The 14,379-nt window shown below is 40.9% G+C and overlaps 1 protein-coding gene across 3 annotated transcripts in view; it reads right to left on the minus strand.

The window, feature by feature from the left end:
- Nucleotides 1-14,379, minus strand: part of LPIN2 (lipin 2) — a 93,419-nt gene that overhangs the window by 42,509 nt on the left and 36,531 nt on the right. For all 3 annotated transcript variants that reach the window (XM_032293275.1, XM_032293273.1, XM_032293274.1), the window contains exon 2: nt 412-612. In XM_032293275.1, the coding sequence (XP_032149166.1) occupies nt 412-603 (192 nt within the window). In that variant the 5' untranslated portion in view covers nt 604-612. The remainder of the gene's footprint in view (nt 1-411; nt 613-14,379) is intronic.

The raw sequence follows: 14,379 nt of genomic DNA on the forward strand, positions 1-14,379 counted from the left end.
TGTATGTGTGCGTGCGTTTTTCTTGATTCCACCAATCTATTCCATGTACAATTAGTATAAAGGTATTAACCTAAGTATTTTAAAATACTATATAATGTAAAGGAAATTTTTCTAAATATGCCTGAGTTCCCCCATCTAGTTTCTGTTTTGCTTTTCTGAGTTGTAACATGTAAGATTATTATAATAATTTTCAGTTTCCCTTTCCCTTCAAGAGACTTCCTGCAGTCGAGCTTTGTGGTTTTAAATGCAACTTCAAAAGCAATACATAAAGGTTGACTTCTCGTAACATTGTCTTCAACACCTTTCAAGTTAAAAAAAAAAAAAAAAAAGGCCCAGAAAGCTCACAACAGAGATTTATTCATCAAGGATGACTTTTCCTCTCTTTGAGGACAGGCTATGCACTACACTTACCACTTTCTCTTTGGATCTCAGGACTCCCAGCTTCCCAAACCGAACGTGAAAAGGCGAACACTGATAGCTGCCATCCTGCTGCTGCACCACGATGACATCGATGCACCCAGAGAGGGTGGCCTGGTTAATGCCCTTGTAGAGTTCCTTCACAGTGACAATCACCTGCCCAGCCAGCTGTCCCACATAATTCATGGTTTGAGACTACAAGAAACAAAAATTAGATGACATGTTAACACTAAAGTTGTGCTCTATTGACAATGACAAAGAACAGTAGTAACAAAAATGACACAACTCACTTGTACGCCAGATGTCATGTCATTAGCCTTGTTAATTTGAACCCAACAGTCTCATGCTACCACTGTTTTTATACATTTCTACACACAGACAATCCCAGACTATCCATCCTTTGTATCTGAGAGGCTGCTCCAGCCAGGGCCTGAGGCATTTTTCCCAGCAACCTGGATAGTGCTGACTGCTATTCGGGATTCTTCCCCCGAAGTTCAGGACCAGCACACAGAATCACCAAAGAATCCTGACATCCTGCCCAAGACCCTTAGGAACCTGGGGCTACTGCATCCACTTTGGCCATAGCACCCAAGCAGAAAAAACAAACATCATCCCCAGGAGAAACTGGAGATTCATTTTCCAACAGAACCAATGTAATAAATTAGTGAGAGCTACATTTTGTAAGAAACTATTAATAGAATAGTATGGTTTGGATACATGCTAGATTAAATAAACTCAGCTAAGTTTGCCTGAGCCTAGCCCATTTATAACATTACTTCTAGGGAAAAGTCCCTTCAATGCCTCAACATTACTAACTGGAACATGCACATTCATGTTCTACAAAGTTCAAAGCACAGAAAAGGGTTTTTACTCTTGTTCCTCAACCTCAATTCACTATTCAAATCAAATCAACAGGTCTATAAGGATTTCTCCAGAAAGGCTTAAAGAAGCAGAGGAAGTCCAGCTAAAGCCAGGGTCACTTGCCTTGGCCCCACCCCCCAACTTTTCCACTAATCAAAATCAAATCCCCATTTCAGTCCTAATGTCAGATTTCACTTCCAGCTATTGAATAAACCCCTACATTTTCTTCATTAGATACTGACACCCCTAATATTATATCAAAGCACAATTCAGTGAAAGCGATTCTGGGGACTGGAATGACAGAGAGCTAAATGAGACCCTCCACCGCTCCAGCTAATTCAGAGGCCAACTTTCACCCAACCACAGGACTGACTGACTGCTCTTCCAGGCTGTCTGCCATAAGCAGCTCATGGTTTCTCTACACCCAGCTTGGAGGCTGCCTTGAGCTTAAAGTTCCATGCTCCGAAAAATTTCAGAGGGCATGTTCTGTGCTGCAGGTGAGTCCAAAGCTAAAAACTAAGAGAAAGAATGCTGTCTTCTTGGGAAAAAATCAGAGGCCTCCAGGATATCTGCCTGCACAGAAATTCACTCCGTTCTTCATAGATGAGTGGCCAAATGGCAGAGGCCTGATTCTAAATTGTTTCCTGTTCCTACAGTCAGATGAATGTGTAATCAAGGCCCATCAGTTCTACACCACGAAGCATAGCCATGATAATTTTACCCTGGAAGAAAATTTTAAAATATTTTAAAGCTAATGTTACCAAGGCCCTAAAAAGGAATCCACAGAGGAGCTGGAAAACGCTTGTGCTGCAAGTTACTCCTAAATAACAAAATAAGGTGACATACTTTACGTGGTATCAAACAATTACAATTTGGTGGTTTTGGTTTGGGAATAATTGATTTGACCTCCATTGCTAAAACAAATTAAGCACGTATCAAACGCTCAATAATCATTTCTTGAATGAATGAACAAATGAATTAGCAATACATGACACTTAAAAAATAAAACAACAACAAAAAAAGTGTAGGGAGGAAATAGTGTTTCAACAAAATATTCATATAACATCCCATTATGTTTTTAAAAATTAACCTTTCTATTTTGAAGTCACTGTAGTTCACATGTGAATCTAAAAAATAACACAGCTAGATCCCATGCAACCTTTTCATATTCTGTAAGTAATACATAGTCACAACATGGTTTTTACCTACACAGTACACACATGAATTAAATAGCATCCAAGTAGTCGGTCTTTTTTGTATTGCTGCTTGACTAGTGGCGGCAATGTTAAAATGAATTTTATTACAAGAATTGACAAACAAACAAAAATCATATAATGGCCTTTTCTTTAAAGAAACTAAAAAATAACTTTTAAGCATTAACATTCAGCCAAAAACAAGTCTTATAAATGTGTAACAAGCTTCCATCAACTATAGCGTAAAATCCATAATTAAGTGTAACTATATCTATTCAAGATTATTTTATTTACCATGGTTAAGGGATGTGTTGTTATATGGGAAACTATCGTGTAAACGCCAGTTGCTAAATGTAGAAAAATACAGGTTGTCAAATAACTGGTTTTCTCTTGACAGATAATGAAACAATTAACGTTTAAATTATGAAGGCTGGTAAAACAAAAGTAAAGGGAGGCCTATAGCTTAATATGTGCTACACCGTGGGAATGATGAGCAGCTGCCTGCTAGAAGGGTCGCCCCAACAGAACTGGGGGAAGAGACTTCCTCACCGTTACATCTGGAGGAAACACAGTTGTTCATCATAGGCATGAGGGGTATGTTAAAACAGCCTTCTCTAGTCTAGCACCATAAACCTTATTCCTACACGCCAGCCCAGCACAGCCACACAATAAGAACAAAGTCTGACCTGTCCTGGGCAACACCTGGGAAAGCCACACTCTGAACCAGCAGCAGAAAAGATAACACAATGATGTAACCCAAATGTTTAAAATATATAGCAAAATAACATACTATAAACTATTCCTCATATTTTATCATCAACGATGAGGGAAAATGTAGGAGGAGAAAAATAAAGAACAGAGAGTGACAGAGACCAAGGGAGAGCCATGCAGAAAGAAATCAACAAGAAGTCACAGAGAAAAAGAGCAAGAACAAAGGCAAAATATATAAACAGAAAGGCAGGCTGGTTTGGAGATGCCCATACAGAAAGAAAATGTGGAAATGAAAAATGGTCACAGAGCAGTTTCCCTATCTCGAGGCTCATGTGCATTAAAAAAAAAAGTGTACTTGTTGATTCTTGGAACAAGAATACATCCAGCCCATTCTTGTTAACAAATACCAAAAATGCTTCTAACATATTTCTGAAATATGTTAACATTAACAATAATTACACCAGCAGCAGCTCTTTTTTGAAAGCTGATTATGTCCCAAGTTATTAAACTTATACATTATCATCTCAGAACTACTTTAGAGGTGGTATTATTTCTATTTTTAAAGATAATAAAGGCTGGGCATGGTGGCTAACCCAGCTGGTATTACAGAATCCCAGCACTTTGAGAGGCCAAGGCAAGCGGATCACTTGACGTCAGGGGTTCAAGACCAGCCTGGCAACATGGTAAAACCTCATCTTTACTAAAATACAAAAAATTGGCCAGGCATGGTAGCACATGCCTGTAATCCCAGCTACTTGGGAGGCTGAGGCAGGAGAATCACTTGAACCTGGGAAGCAGAAGTTGCAGTGAGCCAAGATTGCACCACTGCCCTCCAGCCTGGGTAACAGGGTAAGGTGTCATCTCAAAAAAGAAAAAATTAAATGAGGCACAGAAAAGTTAAGTAGTATCTATGACCTCCCCCCCCAACACACCAAATTCATATGTTGAAGCCCTGACACCTAATGTGATGGTATTTGGAGGTAGGACCTCCAGGAAGTAATTAGGTTTAGATGAGGTCATACGGGTAGAGCCTCCATGTGCTAGATTAGTGTCCTTGTAAGAGAAGAAAGAGACTAGAGAATGCTCTTTCCTTTTCTCGTGAGAATACAGCAAGAAGCCTGCAAACCAAGAAGAGAGCCCAATCAGCCAGCACTTTGATCTGTGAGAATGGTAAGAAATAAGTGTCTGTTGTTTAAGCCAAATACCATCTATGGTATTTTGTTATAGTAGCCCAAACTGACTAAGAAGTCTCTTCTTAAACATCATATGCTATTCTGCATTTCAATTTTGGGATACTTCTAGTTGGCAGAGACTCACAACTTCACCAAGAAGTTCATAAAAATGTCAGATAACTATTATGTCCACCAGAAGTCACACTGAATATTACCATCAGAGACCACAACACACCAAAGAATTTATTGTACTCTCATCTATTCTAGGCTAAGCATTCTTATTCCTTAAAATATTTGAACTCATTGGGTTTACTTTGACTCTTACGACACTTATCTATGTCCTTCTTTAAAAATGATATTTACAGAAAACTAGACACAATGGCTCAGGTATATCCCAACTGCTATACAACGTATGCAATATACAGTGTGCTGTTTAGGTCTAGGTACTTGTCCCATGGGCTGGATTAAATACTGGGAGCTCCCAAGAAAAAGAAGTACTTATTGATTATTCAAATAAAAAACTGAAGAAAAAAAAAAGTAGAAAAAAGGCAACTACAATACTTATTAGAGACCAAATGGTCCTTCACATATAAAATTCAATATACCAAATTAGTCCTTCATGCATAAAATTCAACAGTGCCCTCTATCATATTTTTCTTATCAAATACTTTAAGATGTAAAAGGACACACACTGTAATAAATGGGTAGCTTTCAAGGTTTTGTTATTCACCAAAAGCTTGGAGATCTGCTTTGCATCTTTTGCTGAGCATCAAAGAAACTGAAATGAATAATCATAACACGGAGTATGGATTCATAAATAAACTGGGCCGGGCATGGTGGCTCACGCCTGTAATCCCAGCACTTTGGGAGGCCGAGTCGGGTAGATCACTTGTGGTCAGGAGTTTGAGACCCCTGGCCAACATGGTGAAATCCCGTTTCTACTAAAAATACAAAAAATTAGCCAGCGTCATGGTGCATGCCTGTAGGTCTAGTTGCTACGGAGGCTGAGGCAGAGAATCACTGAACAACCAGGAGGCAGAGGTTGCAGTAAAATAAAAATAAAAATAAAAAATAATAATTAAAAAAAAAAACAAACCAAGCACCAGTAAATAGGTTCAAATACCAATCCCCCTCCTATACAAGGTAGTTAACAAACAGTAAGAACAATTTATAAATTATCAGCACAAAATGGACACATTCTATTTTTATTTTCATTTTGAGACAGGGTTTCACTGTGTTGCCCAAGCTGGAGTGCAATGATACGATCTCTGCTCACTGCAACCTCCGCCTTTCGGGCTCAAGCAATGCTCCCACCTCAGCCTCCTGAATAGCTGGGACTACAGGAATGTGCTACCATGCCCAGCTAATTTTTGTAGTTTTTGCAGAGATGGGATTTTGCCATGTTGCCCAGGATGGTCTTGAACTCCTGGTCTCAAAGCAATCCACCTGCCTTGGCTTCCAAAAATGCTGGGATTATAGGTGTGAGCCACTACGCCTGGCCCCAAAATGGATACATTCTAAACCACACTTTTAAGTGTTTCAAAATCTGTTTATCTCCAAATATCTAATCAGTACTAGTATCGTTCGTACTACTACCAACAAACACACAACTATAGTTGTTACAAATCTCTATGTGTCAAGTGCTATGTTAACCTGTATGTTATCTCATATAGTCTTCAAGGATACCCATGAGTTTGGTATTCCCATTTATATGTGGAAACTCGGGCTCAGAAATATCCAAGGTCAGCACACTACTAAGAGGCAGAGCTAATACTAAAACTCAAGTCTGAGGCTAGAACATATGCCCTTAACTGCATCTCTAAGTGACAGAAATGCTCTCAGTAACCATGATAAAAACCTTCATGAAACCTCCAGATTTCTTACTGCAAGTGGGCTGCTTTCAGCAAACTATCATTTTTACTTAATGCTACTTGGCCACATAAATATGAAATGATTACAGGGAATAGAAAGAAGCCATACTCACCCTCCAAGTCTCCCCACACCACTATTAACCCTCCCACTGGACCATGGTCCAGTGTTACAAAGCAGACTCCTGGGAGTGTCGCATATCGTGAGGCTTGTGGACACAGGTTAAAACAACTTTTACCAAAGAAGCTGCCATTGCAGCTAACATTCTCACAGACATGAGGAGTATGCTCGGAGGGAACAGAGACACCAGATGCTTCAGGAAACAGAAAACAGAACACTGTTACCCAGGACCTAGGTAAACATTTCAGCCTGCCCCTGTGCTCCTGGACCAAACTCCTTCAGTATACCCACAATTACAGTATGCATTTGATTAGCATGTAATATTTTTCAAGAACTTCCTCAAACATACCTCTCACTGATTTTCAAAAAGAGAATGTAGGTTATGATAGCAGGCATTATTAATTTCATTTTAAATTTGAGACTGAGATAAGAGGTGTTTACTATTCACTCGAACCCACTTCTACTTAGACTCAGGGTCCCAACTTTCTCCACTACCTCTGGCTTTCCACTACGTCTGGCTTTCCTCTTTCTCCACTACCCATGGCTTAAATCACTTGGTCTCAAGGTCATGTGGTATCCCTGAGGACAAAGAAATCTGAGGGATGAACTCAAGTTATGCTAAATCCCTATGGTTTTTCTCCAAGAATCCCAGAGTAACCCAGAGGTGGCCAAATATGAATCTGGGGGATTCTGGGGGTAAAAACTTCCCCCAAAACTAAGTGATGAAACAGAGCAAAGGTACCCACAGCAGCATCTGCTGCAAGCTTCTCCCTGGTCAGGGAGGGCAGGGGTGAAAGTCCCCTAGGGGCTTCCCCACATCATGCGGGGGCTTAACTGAGTCAACATTTTACAAAACATTTACAGTGTGCCCATCAGATGCTAAGGGATCACAAAGAACAAAAGGAGGTTACAATTTAGCTAGACAGAAGAATGGAAAACTGTACAACACAGTGCAGTCTAGGAGTAAGTCAAAAGCAGGGCCACAGACTCCCAACGCTGAGCCTTGACAGGGAATCCAGGCTTTCTGAGAGAAGCTGCTCTCAGAATTTTAAATTCAAGCAAATGGCTTACTTTGTACCTCTTGGTTATTTATTTTCCCCTGTCATTGGAGAATGCCAATTTGTTTAATTTTTTATTATTTTATAATAGCTACTTTTAAATTCTCACTTTATAAAGCAAGACATAAAAAAATAGCAGCTCAAGAAACAACCTGGCCTGCCCCCTAGGAGCACCACAAAATAGATGGTCCATTAAAGCCCATGCCATCTCCCTGAAGCTAAGACAGTCCATGAGAAGTGCTGACAGCTGCACATCTAACACTCACGGCTCCCAGACCTTTAGCGGAGAAAGAGTTCCAAATGTCTCCTCAAGAACACAGCAGGTCTCCTGCTGCCCAGGCAGCATAGGGTGACTGGTCAAAGGGTTCTCCTTCATTTTTAAGACCAATTAGTCCCTGTACAGACTCTGTAAACAAAAACCCAGTGCCTCCCAGCAAACTTCCTGAATACACCAAGTTTTCCAGACAGCTTTTCTGTCACAATGAAAAAGGAAGTCTGGGAGAAGCCTTACCTGGGAAAGGCCTCTCGATGTAATCCCCCTACAGGTTTAACTTGGAAACAATCACAAAAAAAGATGCCCATTTTACTGGCCTGTTTCTGATACAATTCAGTTTTCACACAGTCAAAATTAAGCACGTATTTCATGCCAGCCACCACAGTAAGTCCTTATAAAAATAAACAAAATTCTGCCCTTATCCTCTCTCAGAGGACGCTGGTTCTTCAAAGAGATATAACAAATGCTATCTTATAATCTCTTAGGATAATCCTATTTGGGACAATTTTAGGAAGACTACATAACAAAAGGAAAAAAAAATCTACTTGGGGGAGTCAGGTAAGGCTTCACCGAGCAGAAAATATTTGTTCTAGCAGTGGAAATATGTGTGAAAGGCTCACCAGGCTAAGGAAGGGAGGTTCCCAGCAGGCAGTCCCAGGAAGAGAGAACAGCTTATGGCAAAGTGTGCTAAGTTTGAGAGTCAAAAGTAAGATGACATAAGGCCTTGGACCCTGTGCAAGTTTACCAGGCAATGGGTGCAATCAGTACTTCTGTTCAGGGAAGTGACAGGATTAAATCACAGGGGGAGGATGAACTGGAGAAGAGGTGGCCCAAGGCAGAGAGACTGCTCCAGCAGTCACCACAACAAATTCAAGCAACAGATTCCACAGCTTTAAGGCAGAAGAGGCACACAGGGAGCCGAGAATCAGTTAGTCTTGATGACTAAGGCAGATGCTAAGTGCAAAGAAACTGATGAGGACTGCACCACAATTTCTAGGCAGCTAAAAATACCTCTGGCACATAGGTGGCACTCAGCTCTGTTGCATGAACCAACTTAGATATGGAAATAAAAAGGGTAGACCTGGTGGGGAACTTCCTATTAAGGTTGAACTTAAAGAACATTACTTACTACTACACTGCTTTAAAAGTTTGTGCACATGAAAATCATTCTGGGCAGTTTTTAAAAATGCAAACTTCTGACTTTGTTTTGAAGCTTAAGAACTAATTACGGGCCAGGCGCAGTGGCTCACGCCTGTAATCCCAGCACTTTGAGAGGCCAAGGCTGGCAGATCACCCTGAGGTCAGGAGTTCAAGACTATCCTGGCCAACATGGTGAAACCATAGCTCTACTAAAGACACAAAAAATTAGCCAGGTACAGTGGCAGGTGCCTGTAATTCCAGCTACTCGGGAGGCTGAGGCAGGAGAATCGCTTGAACTCGGGAGGCGGAGCTTGCAGTGAGCCGAGGTCATACCCAATTGCAATCCAGCATGGGCAACAGGGCGACACTCTGTCTCAAAAACAAAACAAACCAAAACAAATTATGAAAATGAGCCAGGTTAGGGAAGCATAGTTCCACATAAAAGTGAGAGAGCGCTCTTGCTACTTTGTGCTACTTCCAAAAGCAGTTCAACAGAAAACTGACGACACAAAGGCTCCAAGCCTTGGGTATTGTCCTGTATTTTGTCTTTTACAGAAAAAAAAAAAAAAGACAGGGGAGTTTTTAATCTTTTTGAGCTGGTGTCTGGGCCTCAGAGGACTCTCTCCTGAGAGAATAAGATTTAGACAGGAAGAGGTGCACCTTGGAGGATTTGAGGTTCTACTCAATTCCCTGTAGATCACAAACTGTCTTTCTAAATTAGAGCAACCCCATCACCTCCACTGTTTGAAGGCACAGTCAGGGAGGTTGTTATAACTAACTTCTTTTTTCCCCACTAAATGAGGAAAACTGGCAAGAAGCACACTCTAGGTCACTACTTCTCAAAGAGTGGTCCTTGAACTGTCTGCAATAGAATCAAGTTTTGGTGCTTAAGAATGTTCATGGCCCGGCAAGGTGGCTCATGCCTATAATCCCAGCACTTTGGGAGGCTGATGCGGGCAGATTACAAGGTCAGAAGTTTGAGGCCAGCATAGACAATATGGTGAAACCCAGTCTCTACTAAAAACATAAAAAAAAGTTAGCCGGGCATGGTGGGGGGTGCCTGTAATCCCAGCTTCTCAGGAGGCTGAGGCAGGAGAATTGTTTGAACCTGGAAAGGTGGAGGCTGCAGTGAGTGGACATTGCACCATTGCACTCCAGCCTGGGCAACAAGAGCGAGACTCTGTCAAAAACAACAAACAAACAAAACAAACCAAAAACAATTTAGGTTCATTCATGAAAAATATGGGAAATGGGGGAAAAAAGAAATACATGTTCCTGAACCTCTACCCAGACCTACTACATAAAAAGCTGGAAATGAGGTCTTTAAAAATCTGTTACCCATGATTCTGACAGACACCCAAGTTTGGGAACTAACTCTAGGCTCTGTTGTAAGAACTTTCTCTCCTCTTAAACATGATTAAGACTAAGACTTAACTTTGTTAAGAAGACTAAGTTGTTATGGACTTAAGTTCACATCTTGTCCTATAACGATGTCTGTTAAGTGTTGATCAGAAATGGAAGCAATAGATAGTTAACAGAATTTTAGACATTTAAATGACAGCTGACCCAATTATTTTATGACGCAAATTCTAGAACTGGCAGTGCTTCTGTCAAAAAACTCAGAAATTCTGGCCTGGGAAGACTGCTTTCCTAAGGACCCCTTCCACAATTACAACCAAATATTAAATATCAACCTTTGGGATACGTAAGTAAGGAGTGAGAATTTTCTGATTCAATATTTCTATTTGGGAATTTAAACAGGCACATGAGGCAATGGCTAGATCTGAAGGTAATAACAGGGCTCCTTAGATTTCAATCATTTCAGTGCTCAGAGAGACCCCAAAACACAAGAGTAAGCCCCCAGTAGTCATGTCTATATTATGGGACCCAGGCCTTGGTATCTGCTGGCTAGCAAAGGTGGGAGACATCTGACCCAGATATTCATGAAACGTGTATGGAGAGCCAAGGCCACCCAACACTGGGACAGCTGGGCCACCTGAGATGGGATGCAGAAGGCCCGCCAGCGCAGAACACCAACACCCCAGGTGGCCCTGGCTCTTGCCCTCTTGGCATCTCTCTGAATGATGAGCCAGTCATAAGTTTCTTTGCGTGGTTGTTCAGAGTCCCTTTCCAATGTTGCCAACAAAGGGCTTAACTCAGACAGGCTAGATTCTGACTGGTTAAAGCCACGTGGAGCCCTATATCACCCTCCTGCAAATAACAGCCTGGCTAAACTAGCAAAAACATGCTTCAAATGTAACCCAGATAACACTTTCTTCTACTTAACAACTTAATCTGTTAAGAAAAAAAAATTTTTTTTTTAATTTTTTTAAAATGAGAAGATATGAAGCTGGCCTCAAGCTTAGTTCTCACATCTGATAAAGTTATAAATTAGGATTTTGGATCTGTTATAACGTATTTCCTTTGGGGAAGTCTGAAAGCTCAGATTTCTGCTCACTGAGTTCACTTCTCTATAATGATTTCAACATACTCACTTTCTATAAACAGATGAACTGCTTTGTTGAACTGAGTAAGGCTCAGAAAAGGGAAGATGCTTTCCCACTATAGCAGTGCACCCTCTCTCCGAGTGGTGGCCCAGACCTTTATTCAACTACAATGCCTGCTTCAGCTTTTCAGCAGGTATAACTTAAGGAAGGACCATCAACATCACCTATTTTATCTTCAAAAATTACCAGCCCCCACCTTCTACCCACCCTAGTCATCACCCAATAATTTTCTGGACAATCCTTCAAAAGCCAACACCAGTTTTTGTTTTAATCTAATATTTTATAAGAGGAGCAATGATGTTTCAGGTTTGCTGCGTAAGGAGAAAGTGGGATCAAATAGAAACGTATATCCACAACAGATTGTGCATCCCCAGAGCACAATGGCAAAGATCAGAAAAATGACGGGGGTAGAATGTGTGGGCTCGGTGGCTGAGAAGAAAGCAGAGGTGACAAGATGCGATCTGTCATGCCCAAGGCCCCCTGCCCTCTTCCTACCACAGCACTCACCATGCAGCATGAACATTAAGCCACTTCCAAACTCTGAGTTCCAGTAAAGAAGGAAGAAGTCCCGCAAGCTTCACTGTCTCCCCAAAGCCTGACACACTGCCTAGCAATAGTAGGTTCTTAATAAGTGGTTTTGGATCAATGAATGAACCAATGAATAAACGAATGTAAGACCTAGTACACAGAATCAGCAAGGAGCAGGAGGAATATATAGAGTGTTGTGTTTTGTCTCACTGACTGAGAATAAAATTCAAGAGGCAAGTGAAGATATATATAACCATGCACTAAAAAAATTAAAATTAAAATTAAAAAACAGGCTGGGCACTGTGGCTCATGCCTGTGATCCCAGCACGTTGGGAGGCTGAGGGGGGTGGATCACCTGAGGTCAGGAGTTTGAGCCCAGCCTGGCCAACATGGCGAAACCTCATCTCTACTAAAAATACAAAAATTAGCCGGGGATGGTGGCAGGCACTTGTCATCCCAGATACTTGGGAGGCTGAGGCAGGAGAATTGCTTGAACCCAGGAGGCGGAGGTTGCAGCCAAGATCACGCCATTGCACTCCAGTGTGGCCAGCCTGGGCGACAGAGTAAAACTCCATCAAAAACAAAAACAAAAACAAAAACACCCACAAAGAAAAGATATCAATGGTGGAAGTCAACCCAAAGTCCCAAAAGCAATGCTCATATATTCAGAAACCAATACTTTCCTTTGGAAGCCGGTGAAGACCTCACAGAGAAAAACCTGCATACATCTAGTCTATGTCAGTGACAAGAATGACACCGCCTCAGGATGGGTAAATCTAAAAATATCCCCGTGAGAACAAATGACAGCCATGCAGATCATTCTGGAGAACACTGAGCAGCCCAGCAGCAACTTGCGGCAGAGACTGCTGGTCGTTAGAGGAAGCCAGTGTGAAGTCAGCTGAGGCAAAGGCAAGGGTGTTGCGACTACAGATTATTACAGAAAACAAAGTGAAATACAACCACCAAGTTACCCATTTTCTACTAGTCAGCTGACTTTCATGAAAATGCCCCATATAATTATGCTACAGAGCACAGCCTTTAAGGAAAATGGACGGAAATAACAGTTTAATTTTCCTATGCTCAACAATGTACCAGAACATACATTTTCTTCTATAATAGAATCTGGTACAGATCAAGAAAGACAAGTGTTCAATTTTATTGTTAAATTTCAAAATAACGCGTGGCTTGAGGAGATCCTAAAACAGCAAGCAGCATGCTCAAAACGGGACCCCAACTCCCTTCCTCAGCCTCCACAAGACTCAAGTGGCCAAACTTGTTTCAAACTATCATAGCTCTGTAAAATTCAATGGTTCCTGTTCCCACATTTCTCTTTAATGCTTCTCCCTTCATTTCCCCAAATGCAGAGTAAGACCTTGTCATGAAGCTTTCTGATAATTTAATTCTTGTCTGTTCCCATCAAGGCTAAAATATGCCCAGTTTTGACCTCTGTACATGAAGAGACAGATGCTGTTACAGGTAACATTTAACCTGACTGGCAACTAGAGAGAAATGCAAGAAGTAAAATCATTAAGGACTGTAATCAGCTCAACGTTCTGTTTATAATTAATAATGAAAGATATTAAACTATTACGTAAGTCAACCTTTGTGTAATGGTTACACGTATTAGCACAGAAAAAATTCCAGCTAAATGTTCATGCCAATTTAGTTATGAAATGCAGTTTTAAGATATCAGCAGATAGCTATACCTTGAACTATTCTAGTTTTCTTAAAAAAAAAAAAAAGCACACACTTTACAGATAATAAAATTAACCCTTCTGTAGTGTACAGTTTTTAGTTTTGACCACACATTCCTGTAGCCACCACTATAATTAAGACAGAGATTAATCAGATTGCTCTCCAAAATGCCTACTTGGAGTCAATCCTTCCCCACCCATGGCAATCACTGATCTGTTTTCTGTCCCTAGTTGTGCCTTCTCTAGAATATTATATAAATGAAACCACACAGTATGTATCTTTGGATTCTGGCTTCTTTAGCTTAGCACAGTCTAACATGGCATTAATCAATATTGCTGCATGTATCAGTAGTCTGTTCCCTGCTAAGTAGTATCCCGCTGTATGGATGCATCAAATGTTATCCATTCACCAGCTAGAAGACATCTGGGTTGTTTCCAGGTTTTGGCAATTACAAATAAAACTAGAGGTTATCTAAAATGCTCAGGACCAGAAATGTTTTGAATTTTGGATGTTTTCAGATTTAGGGACATCTGCATATACATAATGATCCAAGTCTAAACATGAAATTCATTTGTGTTTCATATATACCTAAACACATAGCCTAAAGGTAATTTTAGAAAATATTTTCAATTAATTTTGCACATGAAACAAAGCTTTGACTGCATCTTGACTGGGGCCTATCACCAGGGCAAGTGTGGAATTTTCCACTTGTGTCATCAAAAAGTTTTGTTTGCTGCCCAGGCTGGAGTGCAGTGGTGAGATCTCGGCTCACTGCAGCCTCTGCCTCCCAGGTTCAAGTGATTCTCCTGTCTCAGCCTCCCAATTACAGGCACC

Source organism: Sapajus apella, unplaced genomic scaffold (genome assembly GCF_009761245.1).
Source record: "Sapajus apella isolate SASKATOON/1434 unplaced genomic scaffold, GSC_monkey_1.0 scaffold29, whole genome shotgun sequence".
Lineage (NCBI taxonomy): Eukaryota > Metazoa > Chordata > Mammalia > Primates > Cebidae > Sapajus > Sapajus apella.